Below are 16,674 nucleotides of genomic sequence, written 5' to 3'. Positions count from 1 at the left end.
TTACGTAAGTACGTTTAAATTGATTCCAGGTTTTATGCAACTGATAATTGTTGAGTCTGTTGTCTTGAACTCTTCGTTCATTTTCTAGAGCCTCTGACCAACCTTGGATCCCTCTAGACTTAAACTAAGGGGTGACACCCCACCCTCCACCTCTGGCAACCACCAATCCATTTCAGTCATAAAAAAGAATGATATCTTGCCATTTGCAGCAACATGGATGGACCTAGAGGTCCATTATGCTAAGAGAAATAAGTCAGAGAAAGGCAAATACTGTGTGATTTCACTTATATGTGGAATCTAAAAAACAAAACAAAACAAATGAACAAATATAAAGCAGAAACAGAGTTATAGATACAGAGAACAAACAGGTGGTTGCCAGAGGGGAGGTGGGTTGGCGTTGGAGGGGGAAGAAATTGCTGAGGGAGACTGAGGTACAAACTTCCAGTTGAGTGTGAAAGGTACAGTGTAGAGAATATAGTTAATAACTATGTAATACCTTTGTATGGTGACATATCGTAACTAGACTTATTGTGGTGATCATTTTGGGTTTTTTTATATATTTTTTTAAAAAATATGTATTTATTTATTTGGCTGCGCCAGGTCTTAGTTGCGGCGCACGGGATCTTCACTGCGGTGTGCGGGATCTTTTAGTTGCAGCATGCAGGCTCTTAGTTGCGGCATGCGGGATCCAGTTCCCTGACCAGGGATCGAACCCGGGCCCTCTGCATTCAGAGCTCAGAGTCTTAACCGCTGGACACCAGGGAAGTCCTGTGGTGATCATTTTGAAATGTATAGAAATGTTGAATCACTGTGTTGTAAAACAGAAACTAACAGTGTTGTAGTTCAATTATACTTCAAAAACAAACAAAGAAACTCAGAAAAAGAGATCAGATTTGTGGTTACCAGAGGCAGGGGTACTGCGGAGAGGGAACTGGATGTAGACAGTCAAAAGATACAAACTTCCAAGTGTACGATAAGTAGGTACTAGAGGTGTAAGGTACAACATGATAAATGTAAGTAACACTGCTGTATGTTACGTATGGAAGTTATTAAGAGAATAAATCCTGAGTTCTCATCACAAGGAAAAATATATTCTTTTCTTCTCTGTTTCTTTAATTTTGTATCTATATGCAATGATGGATGTTCACTAAACTTATTGTGATAATCATTTCATGATGTATGTAAGTCGAATCATTATGCTGTACACCTGAAATTTATACAGTGCTGTATGTCAATTATATTTTAATAAAACTGGAAGGAAAAAAACTCAGAATGAAAAAAAAATCTAAGGGGTTATACTGGTATATAATATTATACTGACATGGAGGGTAAAATGTTTATATTTAAAGATCAACTGATAGTTTCTACTACAGTGCAGCCTCTTTTTTTTTTTTTTTTTTTTTTTGGCACACCACACAGCATGTGGGATCTTAGTTCTCTGACTAGGGATCGAACCCACACCCCCTGCAGTGGAAACGCAGAGTCCTAACCACTGGACTGCCAGGGAATTCCCAGTGCAGCCTCATTTTAACATTGTTTTAAAGTCCTACCAAGAAAGGCTTCCTCAGAGGAAGGGGTTTTTAGTAATTCAGTTATTCCTTCAAAGGGACATTGAATATAATTTGTCTCTAAAGGGACTAGTTTATGGCAAGATTCAAGATATCTGTAAAATAAATACCCTTGAGTTAATGGTATCTTTCTGTCCCAGTGAATGATACAATATTGTATTCTTGTAATGATGTAGAAATATATTTTTTATCCTACATCTTGTAAGGAATGTAGAAATATATTTTTATTTCTAGTGTACTTTGTAATATTGAGCAAAATATTGGCTCAATAGAATGAAGAAATGACCTTCATATAAGAGCGAATCTAAATAACAAAAGAGAGGAAAAAGGAAAAGACATAAAAAGACACTAATTTTCATTAGTGATCAGGAAAAGTCCAATTAGAACAACAGTAAATTCGTATCACATTCCTACTATCTTGGCAAAAATGAAAAATGTCTGATGGTATTAAATGTTGACAAGTGTGGAGAGCAATAAGAACTTTCATTTACTATGAGTGATAAAGTATAAATTGGTGTTTGGAAATGAGTTTAGTATATTATCTGTTAAATATGAAGATATACATGTTCTAAGACCCTGCAGTTCCCCTCCTAGTATAAACTCTAGAGATGTTCTTGCAAATATGCACCAGGATGCATGTCAAGAATGTTCATAGCATTGTTGTTCATAGTAACCCCTCAGTGGAAACAACCCTGATGTCCATCAACAGTAGAAGTGAGAAGTTGTGGTCCAGCCATTGACGGAATACTACAGAGCAATGAATGTTAAAGAACTGCTGCTACGTGCGGCGGCAAGGATGAACCTCCCAAATATAGTGTTGAGTGAAAGAAGCAAATCATAAGAGGGTACAGGTACTATTCCAAATCAGCAGAACTAAACTATGTTGTTTTGGGATACAAACATAGGTGAGAAAACTATAAAGAAAAGTAAATAAATGATTGTCATCAAAAACATAAAAGGATTTACTTCTGGCTGAAAAGGCGGCATTCAAGTGACTTCTGGGATGCTAAAAATGTTCTATTTCTTGACCTCTCTTATGGTCATACTGTGTTTGCTTTATAATTATTCTTAACTCTATATATGTTTAAAGTAATCTTCTGTGGATATATGTCACAATTTAAGGAACTTCCAACCTTTAATAAATTAAGGATTGCTTTAGCAATATCATAAAATGTATCTGGAAATTAATTTTTTAAGTAGTGTCATGCTACTATGAGTTACTTTTATTATTTTGCCTTATTCTCCTCATTTCCTTCTTCAATTATAATGATTAGAATACAATACTTGAAAGTAATAAAGCTATATTTCTTTAAAAACAGTCAGCAAATTGTTAACTAATTGGCCTGTTTTTTTCTTCACCTGTTTTTTTGTTTTTGGTATCCCATGCTTGCTTGCTTGCTTTATTTATTTATTTTGCGGTACACGGGCCTCTCACTGCCGCGGCCTCTCCCCTTGCGGAACACAGGCTCCAGACGCACAGGCCCAGCGGCCATGGCTCAGGGGCCCAGCCGCTCCGCAGCATGTGGGATCTTCCCGGACTGGGGTACGAACCCGCATCCCCTGCATCGGCAGGCGGACTCTCAACCACTGTGCCACCAGGGAAGCCCTTGCTTTATTTATTTATTTGTTTGTTTGTTTGTTTATCTTCACCTGTTTTTAAAAAATTTTTCTATTGAGTGTAATTAAGATACCATATAATCCACCATTTTAAAGTGTACAATTCAGTGGTTATTAGTTTATTCACAAGGTTGTGTGACCATCACCACTATCTGATTTCAGAACATTTTCAGCACCTCCTTCTCTCTTACCCAGGCCCTAATACTCACTAATGTACTTTCTACCTCTATGTATTCTCCTATTATTCTTTAAAATGCAATGAGGGCTTCCCTGGTGGCACAGTGGCTAAGAATCTGCCTGCCAATGCAGGGGACATGGGTTCGAGCCCTGGTCTGGGAAGATCCCACATGCGTCAGAGCAACTGAGCCCGTGCGCCACAACTACTGAGCCTGCACTCTAGAGCCCGAGAGCCACAACTACTGAAGCCTGCGCGCCTGGAGCCCATGCTCCGCAAAAAGAGAAGCTACCACAATGAGAAGCCCGTGCACCACAGCGAAGAATAGCCCCCGCTCACCCCAACTAGAGAAAAGCCCGCGCACAGCAACAAAGAGCCAACACAGCCTAAAATAAAATAAATTAATTATAAAATTTTTTTAAGAATTAATAAAAGCAAAATTATATGTTTTTAATAAAAACATAAAATATGAGGACATTTAAAAAAATGTAGTGAGATCTTTTGCTTCTTTTTTTTAAGTTTCATAGATAACAAAAAGATAATGGTTATGTGTGAGGGATCAGTGGATTGACAAAGGTTATGGGTTTTGACAATGTATGATTTTGTACCGACTCCATTAAAAAAACCAGAATAATAGGGATTTGTTGAAAAACATTAACAAATGATTTAAATAAAGACTACTAGCTACTGATAAGTCTTCAAAATGGACTGAATTTAATTTATAAATTAAATTTATAATTAATTACTAGTAAAGTTCAGTATGAGTATGATTTAAGGAAGTTCACGGGGGCTTCCCTGGCAGTCCAGTGGTTAAGACTGCACACTTCCACTGCAGGGGGTGTGGGTTCGATCCCTCGTCAGGGAACTAAGATCCCACGTGCTGCACAGTGCAGCCAAAAAGTAAAAACATTTTTTTAATTAAAAAAAATTTTTTTAAAATAAAGGAAGATCATTTCAATTATTCTAACTAAGTAGAAATACTGAAGATCTCTCTTTTATAAATTAACTTTAGTAACATTTTCTGAAATAAAAAACGCAGTGCCTACTGAATGGTTTTTGTTTGTAACTGTACACAGTTCTTTAATCATAAATAAGCAGGGCTCAATAAGTGGTTTTTGTTTGTTTGTTTGTTTATAACCTGAAATTTTTAATTACTCAACTATTAGCATACTTTTTGGTCACTAGGCTTCAGAAGAAGTGTCCAAATCACTGCAAGCAATGAAAGAAATTCTGTGTGGGACAAGTGACAAGGAACCCCCAACAGAAGCTGTGGCTCAGCTAGCACAAGAACTCTACAATAGTGGGCTGCTGGTGACACTGATAGCCAACCTACAGCTGATAGACTTTGAGGTAAACTATCTGCAAAAGGATGACAATTCTGCTTTTCAATTTTTATATACATACCAATATTTGACTGTAATTTTTTATTATTACTGTTTATATATTATTTAAAATCCCATTTTCCCCTGAAAGTTCTAAAATCATCTTAATCGTTTTTTTAAAAAAGCAAAAGGTTACTGGAATTAAGTTTTATGCAGCTAAGAAAGAAACTTACTGGTCAATAATAATAATAATAATAGATAACATTTGTTGAGTGCTTACTGCATGTTGTACAGTTTCCAAGCACTCATCTCATTTAATTCTGAAAGCAACCTATATATGATTGGTACTATATTATTAGTCTTGTTTTACAGGTAAAGACCCTAAAGTTCAAAGATATTAAGTAATTTCCCCTAAGTCACTCAGTTACTAAGAGCCTAAGCTGAGATTCAAACTTATTTTCTCCAGACCTGTTTCTTTAATTGAAATATTTATACCAATGATTTAAGAAGTTTGTTAAATGCTACTAATATAGGATATTTATCTCATTTTGAAAGCAATTATACCTAATTGCCTAAATAATAAATAAAAGAACACCTAGAAACATAAGTGGTGAATGTGTAAGCATTTTATTATCAGTGGTTTTTCAATGAAATATATATACGTAAGGCACATTTCAATGATAGAAGTCTTGGTTTTGATTTGTTTGCTGTTTTGTTACTACTATCAGGTTTTTGATACTCTCAGGTAAGTGCTTGGATCTCCATTAATTCTCAAAGATAGAAGAGAATGGAGATTTCTGAAGTAAATTGCTTTGTGTTTTGTCACCAAGGAAGTTAAAAGAAACTCATTACAGTGATTAGACCAAGATAAGGTCAGGGCTCTGGGGATCTGTGGAAATACTAGCCCACAGCTCTCTGGATGGCTTAGATAGGGGAAGATTTTGGCCGACTGGAGCAGAGGAGGAGGAATGCAGGGCAAGACTGCTCTGGACAGTGAAGTCAAGTGTGTTGACTAGAAACTACACTGACTGAGGGCCTCTCAGGGCCCAAACTTCAACTCAGCCTTCCTTTCAGAAACACCTGTTTTTTTCTTTCCTTCCCTCTCTTATCTGTTTCTCTAACCTTGACATTTTCTGCTCAATAATCTCCTACTTTTTCCTCTTGCCTGGCTTGTCACTCTCCCTCCCCATCTTACTCCCCATTTCCTTTTTAAACCTGGCATATGTGGAATTAAAGTGTAGTTTTATCATTGTGCTTATATACTTTCATGTTTTTTAAATTTAGTTTAAAATGAGGTATTATGGACTTTTGTAGGAGCTGTGCATAGTGGAAAAACACTTGACTTGGATTTAGGATTGTTTATAGAGTCCCTGCTCTGCCATTTGATAGTATCATAACCTCTTTGAGACTAAACTTTCTCATCTATAAAATAGGAATAATATGAACTTATATCATTGTTTTTAAATATTAAACAAAGTAAAATATATATACATACACATGTTATGGAAGAACACTAAATACATGTGCAGATATATACAGATGTCAGATAGTATATTTTCATCTTCTCTCTTTCTCAAACTTAAGTTAAATGTAAGCTGGTTTATTTTTGTTATAACCTTTGATGTTTGTTTCTGTGTTTATTATTTTAGTTTTAAATTTAGTTGGTGAGTGACCATAACTGGGAAACTCCCTGCTCTTGGAATACAGTATTATATTTCTATAAATCACCCCTTGTTTTGCACATTTCCCTGAAAGCAGCAATGTATTAAGCTATTATCATCACTAATTAATATGTTAGCTTGAGTTAGTTTATGAGACTAGCTTAATTTGCAATGGGATGCTGGAAGGAATATGACCAAGGTTGGTTACGTTTTGAAGAATCAGTCAGGGATGAGATGTCGTCAGGTCCAGTGACCTGGAGAAGCCTTGAGCAGCCACAGAATAGCATAGGTTCAAAGTGCTCTCCCAGAACTGGGGAGGTGGGAGTAGACCAGAGAAAAACTTTGGGTGCCTCACAATTTTGTGCAGCTTTGGCTTAGAAAACAAAAGAGGAACAGTAAGAAACACTTATGCAAATTTCCCTTATTTTACATGGTATACTAGAAATAAATATAGAGAAATTTACTTAAAAATTATTTGGGGATTAGGACATTCAATTGCCTAAAAATTGACTTATACATTATCAAGTAGAGTAAACTTTTATTCTCTGGAATCCTTGGGGAAAAAATTATCTTTCTGAATATGTGCATTTTCCATGTAGCTAAAGATTAACTCTTCAAATGAAGAAAGTTAAGTAGATTACTTTTGTGGATTACTTTACATTTTCTTTATAACATGCATTGTATACTTGCCTCTCCTCCAAAATTATATACTAGATGTAATCATTTTTTACTGATGACTCAATACTATCATTATGAAGGTCTATTATCATGATAATTGCAGACAGTTCTTTTTTTCAGCTTTATTGAGGAATAATTGACCAGATGGTTCTTGACTTTGTTCATTTAGTTGATGCCTAGAACATAGTTATAAATGAATGTGATATTCAGTAGGTGAAGCTGTCCTCCTCAATCAAACCCATAGCAAATAAATACTTATAAATACTTCTAGGTTGAATGAATGAATGAAAAACAGTTAAAATTGAAAATGGTTCAGTTTTAAGCATTCCACCAACTATATACTCATAGTATTTTCAGGAAGGATGCACCACTACTAGCATTATGAGCCCACTTGCAGAAATGTGCTGTCTATTTCTATGGACTGGAAGCATGAATGATCAGCCCACAGGCAGCAACTTTCCTTCTCAAGCTTAAAGTATCCATATAAACTAGTGACCATTTGATAAAACTCCCCCTAACTTCAAAACTCAGTCTAATCACACAGAGCCCCACCCTCCTCATCTCTTGGTTCTTAGGTAGCCCTGGTACAGCCCGTTCTGGATTGAGAGTATCTTGAGTACTAGGACTGCATTTCCCATGCCTAGTTCCATATCCATTGGTTGGATGAATGAATCAATGTAGGTATGAGAATGAGAAATAGAAGCAGAGGTAAGGGAATTGGAGCAAAGGAAGATGTCCTGAAGCACAGCAGTAAGGCACTTTTCTTAAAGAATTAGTAAATGTGTAGAGCATAATTCAAGAATAATGATAATACTTCAGTAAGTGAATAGCCTCTCCTGGGGCTTCTTTGAAGAGTATAACGGTCATTTGACTGTAAAATCTTCGTTATATTTTTATAACAGGAAAGGAAAATTATTACTTTACGGAAGGGCTGCAGCTTTTGCCAGATAACCTAAAAGGATGGAGCATTCCTTACAGAAAAAAAAAAAAGAACTTTTGTTTAGAAGACACCTACATGGGCTTTTTTGTTAGTTGTGAAAGGTGAGGTCTCTAGGCAATGTTTGGAAGGAAAAAGACTGAAAGAAAAGAGCTTAGATTCCCTTTGCAGAGTAAAATAACAGAAATTTGAGAAATGCCATCTCTTTGGCTAAATTTGATAGGAGTAGGAAATAGAAGAGAGATAGGAGAAGGGTTTGGAGTAAGGGAGAGAGAAGGCTCCAGAGCCATGACAGAGGAAGGGGCTTAAGGAAAAAGATGATCAGGAATGCTGAGGAATCTTTAATAATCTTTAATTATGATGTGTAGGATTCAATTTGAAGTTGTTTCTGCACTGTGCTATAATTACCCTTTGTTACCCTTAAACCCTTGATAAAAGAACTATGTACTAATAGTATATGTCAAATGAAGGAGAAGAGGTGGTTTTCTATACTTGGATAAACAGTATATAAAATAACTAGCTGAGAAAATAACTAGTTGTAGAAGGCAAGACAATGAACAAGGGCTGAGAGGAGCTAGGAGCAGGGATTTGAAATCCAGAGCTGACAACAGTGATGGTGGCCCAAGGCATTGGTTTAGATTGGGTAGCAGAGACTGACTCAGGAATCTGTGTGGCAAACCCATTTTCTTCTTCAGGAATCAAGAGGAAAGTGGTCCATTGGGGTGAGGAAAGTATTGGAGGATCCTGCTGTTACGTGAATAACGGCTAGTTAGAAGACAGACCTTTGGGTTAAAATTGTTTGAAAGAAAATTTCATTACTTTATAGCCATAAATTTTTGTCTAATCCTTTAAGCCTTAAAATTGCTGACAGAAAAAAAATACTTCAGCATATTCTAATGAGGTAAAAAAAAAAAAGAGTTATGGCTGAGATTGCAAGGTTTCTGATTTGTGGGCTCAGGATCAAACTCAGAGCTGTGTTTTTTGATGTTTGGGCACTATTCAAGACACAGCTTTAGACTCTTTGATGTTTTGAAACACAATGTGATAAGAGATCAAAGGATGAAAATGTATTGCATGTAAGAGTTGATGCATTCATTTTAAAGGCAGGTGTGCCTTGTGAAAATAGGCTGGATGCAAAGTCAACTGTTCAGTTTGAATTAGAAAGCAGCTCAAAGAAGCAGAAAACTTCCTAGGGAGGGTGGGAGGGAGATGCAAGAGGGAGGGGATATGGGGGTATATGTATACGTATAGCTGATTCACCTTGTTATACAGCAGAAACTAACACAACATTGAAAAGCAATTATACTCCAATAAAGATGTTTAAAAAAAAAAAAGGCAGAAAACTTCCTACTGTGATAATTTAATCTCTAGGCTTGGGGATAGCAGACTATCTTTTGTCTCCCCTTCTCTATCTTTCTACTTTACCATTTTGAATCTAGCATGCTCTTCTAGTCCATCTCTAATTTAATCTCTAATGATTATTAGAGACTGCTACGTTTAAAAAAAATAAGCTACGTTTTTTAAAAAATAAGCAAAATAAGCACTCCAGGATCAGCTTCTCAATAAGCCATTTTATGGTCCTAAGTTTTTGAAAATTTCCATTCCCTAAATATCCTTTTCTGTTCCCTGGCCCTCATTAAAAAGTGGTCCTTAACCTTTGGTTTTATTACTATAAAAATGAGAAATCAGAAAGCCTTGAGACACAAGCTTTGACTGTACTTCATGCATTTAACAGTTTGAAATGCTTACTATATGTGTAGGGCATTGATTTTATTTGATCTTGATTTTTTTGGTTGTTTATATATTTTGTACCTATCATTAGACAAATTAAGTCAAAGAATTCACAATCTCAGGTGGGAAAATACTATGTCATATTAAATGGAGTGTGTGTGTGTGTGTATAAACAGCTTTTGAAATAATTCACATGCCATGCAATTCACCCATTTAAAGTATACAACTTAATGGTTGGTTGTTTCTTTAACAGGGAAAAAAAGATGTGACCCAGATATTTAACAACATCCTGAGACGACAGATAGGCCCTCGGAGTCCTACTGTGGAGTACATTAGTGCTCATCCTCATATCCTATTTATGCTCCTCAAAGGGTAGGTGCGTGCTTTCCTTTAAAGTAGGTTTGAGTTTAGAAAAGTTGTTAAAAGTAACATATAGCATTAGCCTCATTTGAGAAAACGATCCCTTTTGGATTCATATTTGCCATGCTTGAAGTTAGCCCTCCAAATCTATGTCTCTGGGATTACTCAGGCTGCAGCAAAATCCTTTTAAAATAAATTCCCTTCCACTTGCTGCCTCTCTTTCCTCCACTTTCCTGTTATCTCTTCCTATTACATTATTGCTTGTGCTTTCCAATCTGCCCTTTTTCTAGCTGCCCACTTAGCCTCTTTGCATAAGACTGAATCCCCTCATTACACAAATACACACACACACACACACACACACACACACACACGATATCCTTTCAATGGCTAGCATCTACTATGGTGACATGCTTCACGTGAGGATAGAATAAATATCACTGTATGTATATGGGACCACAGGGCAGCCAAAAAACTAAAGTCTGGTCAGATAATAGAATTCCTGATTATTACTTTTTATGTATACTCATTTACAAATGTTTCTTGGGCATTTTGAGGCTGCTCCAACTCCTAAAACCAGAAATATGGATGTAGAAAGACTTGGGGATAGCAGACTATCTTTCGTCTCCCCTTCTCTATCTTTCTACTTTACCATCTTGAATCTAGCATGCTCTTCTAGTCCATCTCGTCTGTGTTCAATTCCCGAATCCTTTCTTGTACATTTTTAAACATTTTATTGTATCAAAATAATACATACCACATAGTTTAAAAATCAGAAATATCAACAAACATCAGCTCTTTGTCTCTTCCTTCTCTAGTCCCATTGCCCAAAGACAACCACTTTCATCTTTTTTATTTGTTCATCTGGTATTTGCCTCTATATTATCAATAATGGGCTTTTACTAACTTCTGATTTACCAATTTTAAAAAATATCTTTTAACTTTCTCATAGACTAGATGACAATTTAGTATTTCCACCACCACTGTTACTCCATTTTCCTTCTCTTAACCCTCTCAATATACTTTATCACAATTTTTAATTTTATTAGTCACATTTATATTATTATAGCTATGTAATTATTATTCATTGTTGAACAAAGTAGTGTACTATAATTACTTTGTTTTTTAGTACAAAATATTGTTTTTACTGGAGAATTAAGTCTTTCAGTTCTGGAAAGGGAAATATACTTGTATCATGTATTAGTTAGGGTAGGCTAAACTTATAACCCAAAATAGAGTGGCCAACTACAAGATAAGTTTATTTCTCACATAATAGAGAAGAACAGATGTTCTAGGTCAGCAGGGGTTCCTTCAACATGTGGTTCCTAAGATCACTTTGTTGATTGCCATTTCAGCCCACAAGAAGGCAAAAGTACTTGGGAGAATTTATGAGCCAGGCCTGGAAATGGCTTGCATTACTCGCACTCACATTCCATTTGAGAGCACTTAGTCACTTGACCTCTTAATTCTTAAGGAAACCTGAGAAATGTAGTTAGTGCCCAGGAAGAAGAGGAGAAAGGATTTCTGTGGACAGTTAACATTCTCTGCAACATACTGTTTCTTTGAAAATTTTTTCTCTTCTATATTCTCTGTTCTCACTTTCTCATTCTCCTATTAGTCAAAGTTAAATCTCTGGGGTTGGTTTCATATCTCTTCTATTTTCTGTTTCTTTGTCTTTTTGTTTTACTTGTCAGAAGATGTTCTTTTTTTTTTTAACATCTTTATTAGAGTATAATTGCTTTACAATGGTGTGTTAGTTTCTGGTTTATAACAAAGTGAATCAGCTATACATATATATATCCCCATATCTCCTCCCTCTTTCGTCTCCCTCCCACCCTCCCTATCCCACCCCTCTAGGTGGTCACGAAGCACGGAGCTGATCTCCCTGTACTATGTGGCTGCTTCTCACTAGCTATCTATTTTACATTTGGTAGTATATGTAAGTCCATGCCACTCCCTCACTTCATCACAGCTTACCCAGGAGATGTTCTTAATTGTATCTTCCACTGAAGATAAACTCTACTGAATTCTCCTTTCAGCCACCCTATTTTTAATTTACAAGAGCTCTTTTTTTGCTCTCTGATTTTTCCTGTTTCTTGTCTCTTCCACTTCTTAGCTCTGCGACTTTGGGCAAGTCACTGCACTTTTCCAAGCCTCAGTTTTCTTATCTATCAAATAAGAGTAAAATTTGTGATATTACCTTTGCACTAAAATAATGTTGCATTATATGCCTTAGACTATGCATTGTCAGACCGACCTGTGTGTTCCGTCAGGGTTCTGCTATTTACTTGCTAAGACCTTGGGTAAGTTACCTAGCTTCCTTAAGTCTTGATTTCCTCATTGTAATATGAAGACAATAATAAAACCTACTTCAGTATGTCATTTTGAGTCTTTACTGAGGTAGTTCTTGCAGAGCATAGCACCAAGCACATGGTACTCAGTACTCAGTAACTACTAGTCTAAAAAAATTATTATCCCTATCCCTCTTAAGAGCTGCAGTTCACATTGAGATATATGTGCAATTTTAGACAAATACAATTAAGACCATACCCAAGTGTCAGAATAATATTATAAAGGGAAGTGTTTGTTTCTAGCTCAGATAAGATCTACAAAATGTAATGGGTTATGATCTGCCCAGCTGGTCATTGGTGGATAAGGCTGGAATGATCAATTTGTACCCCCTTCTGGAGATTCTAAAATGTTAAGCTAAAGCATTTGACATTATCCTGTAGGAAATGGGGAGTCATTGGAGAGTTTGGGAAGAAGAATATCAGATTTGTGTTTCAGGAAGTGAAGATAAATTAATAATCATTTAAAGTTTGTTTGTAAATAAATGATCCCTTGAGAATGCTAAAATGTGTTGTCCTAAAAATATATTGGAGAGCCCGTCAGCTGATGTAGAAGAGAAGTTGTGTGGATGTTCTAAAACAGTATCTTCCACCATGGGGTCGTTATGTGAAGGATACACGCAACTCCACAGACTTCATTCCTGGAGTGGGAATTATTTGTTTGGAGGATCTCCTTCATGTAGCTGCTGTCACTGAATAGCAGTTGGGGATGGCAACTGCCTTGTATTTATTTTGTCAAAGAGCTGCACCAGATACAAGTGGCTCTGCTAAAGATATGAATTTAGTGTCTTCTTACCAAGGAAATTATAAACACATGAAAATTATTACTGTTAAGCTTTAAGAATTCAGATAAAAGCAATCCAATAAATTATAAAGTATGGTTGTAGGGTAATTTTTTCGTTCCTTTTATATATGATAGAATATATGTACATTTTATACATTGACACATTATATATGCTTTGTGGAAGATGTGAAAATTTAGCGTAATGGGATATTTATTTTTTAAATTAAGTTGGTGAAGAATTACAACTTATATTGAAGAATATAACTTTATTTTCCCTTTCTAGAAATAATGAGACAAGATAAACAACTAATTATAATTGTTATTCATTAATAATTTATCTGCTGGAACATATTACAGATCTGTAGTGAGCCTTTATTATTTGTGATGTACACAGGATTCATTAATGTGTAATTGTCCCCTATATTTCTCCCACCCCTTCCCCTTTTTCAGTAGAGAGAGTTGAGAAAAAAACCTAGTGATAGGAAGCCAGGCAGGGGAATTAGACTAAGCTAGAAGGCACAAACAAGACTTAGAGATGAGGAGGACGGAATCAGAGGGAGAAAACCCACTAATATCAGGAGAGGGTTTTGGAGGTTTACTAGTGGGAGGCTCCAAAGTAGCTGCAGAGTAAATTAGAGGAGGGAAGGGAGTTTGAGAAGTGGTGCTGTAAGTTATAAATCAATAATTTTGAGAAACAAATGATAAAGGTTGGAATCTCTTTTAATAACTTTTTCGTACTAGATTATATTTATTTATATGTGATTCTATAAAACATGTGGGGCATTGGCACTTTTGCAATTATGATTACATATAAAATTTACTGAGTATGAATAATCAGTATATCTTTATTTTATCTTTAATAATTTGAAAATGTGTCTCTGTCCTATTTGGTGGTGAACTTTATGATGAATTCAAATGACTACTATTCTTTTACAAATTAGTTGTTGCCAAAGATCACTCAGTTTCTGAACAAACTATTAAATTGATGTAAGTAGAAATTTTCCTTATATTTCAAATATGAACTCTTCTATTCATTAATCACCTGTATTTACCAGGAATCCTATTATAATGGATAATTTATAATAATTATATGTCATTTTTTCTGTATTTAAGAAAAAACTTAGCTTTCATTTATTTTCTAATATGTGGAAAAAGTAATTTTGAGTCATTTAATTTAAAAAACACTTTCTCAATATACAGATTTCTAAGACTCCATTTTCATGTAATTATAGCACACAATAGAAAAATAGGAATTGTTTATTTTAAGCATAACTCCCTCAAATCTGATTCATCAGGAAAGTTTTATAAAGCATCTTTCCATATCTTCTGAAAAGTTAATAATTAGATTAGTTTGTAAGGCTAAAACTGCTTATTAGTTCGTTTATTAGGGGTCTACAATAATAATAGCACTAATAATAGTAAGTATAGTAATTGTAGTAGTTAACATAGTACTTAGTATATGTCAAGCCCTGCTTTGTATTTATATAATAGTCCTGTGGATAGTTATTGTTGTTTTTGTTGTTGTTATTTTTATTATACCCATTTTATAGAAGAGGATACTGCAGCCCAGAGAGGTTAAGTAACTTGTCCAAAGTCACATAGCCAGTATACTTTAAACTCTAGTAGTCTGACTCCAGAATCTGTGCTCTCAGAACAATATCCAGCTTTCCAGTCTTCAAGCAGTTATAGTCTACAGTGAGCAGAGATAACTCATTACAACTCATTGTTGTTTCTTTACCAGTATATTCTGTGGGTGCACAGATGAAGAAGTCATCACCTCTGCTTGAGATGTCAAAAATGAAGCAGGTCTTAAAGTAGAAAATTTCCAAATAGACACAGGGAGTAGAAGGATTAGGTACCTCCCATGCAAAGCCACAGAGGCATCAAATTGCACAATGTGTTTGGAGGATGACAAGAATTCTGATGCAGCTGGAACCTAGTGTGAATGGAAAGTAGGGATGAGGATAAAGCTGGAAGGGCTAAGACCAAGTTATGAAGAGTCTTTCATAAGTCTTTCAGTCCTACCAAGGAGTCTAAATGTTATTCTAAAGGCAACATGGAGCCATCCAGGGACTAGATGTGATGAGTTCTGGTGGCAGTATAGAAAATGGCTTGGAGAATTGGGGGTCTGAGATTCCAGCTTGGAAGAGTCCAAGCAAGGGATAATTAGGGCCAGAACTTTAGTGGTGATATTGGGGATGAAGAGGAGTAGATATTTTTATTTATTTATTTTTATTTTCTTTTTTATATCTTTATTGGAGTATAATTGCTTTACAATGTTGTGTAAGAGTAGATACTTTTAAAACATTTTATTTTTTCTGATTCAAAGTAATACATGTTTATTATTTAAAGATTCAGACATTTTAACACAATATTGTAATTCAACTATACTTCAATACAAATAAATTTTTAAAATTCAAACATTTTAGAAATCTATAATATAGAAAGGGAGTGCATGCCATAATCCTTCCCAAAGAAACCATTATCAACAATTTGGTGATGACTTCTCTGGTTTTTATTCTATATTATAATGACTTATCAACAATTTGGTGATGACTTCTCTGGTTTTTATTCTATATTATAATGATTCTTCTTTTATTTTTTAACCCAAACTTTAAACTCATTGCCTCACATCCTGTTTTATAGATACCATTTATTGAGTGTTTGCTGTGTGCCAGGTATTACATTCAACATCTTATGTTATTTCATTTAATCCTTCTAACAATACTATGAGGACTAGGTATTATCCTTACCATTTTACAGATGAGGAAATTGAAACTTAGAGTAAGACTATTGCTCAAGGTTATAAATACAGCTAATAAGTAACAGAACCAATTTTTCAATCCAGATCTGATTCTAAATCCCATCTTCTTAACCATTAATACGTCCTTAATAAGATTTGAAGCCCTTGAGATAAGAAGGGAGAGGTAATTATAGAAGACCCTGAGGACAGAGTAGACAAGAAGCCCTGAACGGAACCAGCTTTACCCATTACTATTTTCTAAGTTAGCTTGAAATGCTAGAGGTTTAGCTCTTTGTTAAAGATCAGCATTTTTACTGAATTATCTCTTGTAAAGTTGCTTGAAAACTGGGGACATAATTTGATTGGTGCATTCAGATATCAAACAGTGATGTCATTTAGGTAAACAAATGGGACCTAATTAAACTTAAAAGCTTTTGCACAGCAAAGGAAACCATAAACAAGACAAAAAGACAACCCTCAGAATGGGAGAAAATATTTGCAAACAAAGCAACTGGCAAAGGATTAATCTCCAAAATATACAAACAGCTCATGCAGTTCAATACCAAAAAAACAAACAACCCAGTCAAAAAATGGGCAGAAGAGCTAAATAGACATTTCTCCAAAGAAGACATACAGATGGCCAACAAACACATGAAAAGATGCTCAATATCACTAATTATTAAAGAAATGCAAATCAAAACTACAATGAAGTATCACCTCACACCAGTCAGAATGGCATCATCAAAAAAT

The 16,674-nt window shown here is 35.3% G+C and overlaps 1 protein-coding gene across 5 annotated transcripts in view; it reads left to right on the top strand.

The window, feature by feature from the left end:
• The window catches only part of CAB39L (calcium binding protein 39 like), a 96,480-nt gene that overhangs the window by 50,242 nt on the left and 29,564 nt on the right, over positions 1 to 16,674 (top strand). For all 5 annotated transcript variants that reach the window (XM_024755600.1, XM_024755595.1, XM_024755599.1 and 2 more), the window contains 2 exons: positions 4,546 to 4,710; positions 9,943 to 10,061. In XM_024755600.1, the coding sequence (XP_024611368.1) occupies positions 4,546 to 4,710; positions 9,943 to 10,061 (284 nt within the window). The remainder of the gene's footprint in view (positions 1 to 4,545; positions 4,711 to 9,942; positions 10,062 to 16,674) is intronic.

Source organism: Neophocaena asiaeorientalis, unplaced genomic scaffold, assembly GCF_003031525.2.
Source record: "Neophocaena asiaeorientalis asiaeorientalis breed wild unplaced genomic scaffold, Neophocaena_asiaeorientalis_V1.1 scaffold59, whole genome shotgun sequence".
Taxonomy (NCBI): domain Eukaryota; kingdom Metazoa; phylum Chordata; class Mammalia; order Artiodactyla; family Phocoenidae; genus Neophocaena; species Neophocaena asiaeorientalis.
This window is presented reverse-complemented; position numbering and strand designations above follow the sequence as displayed.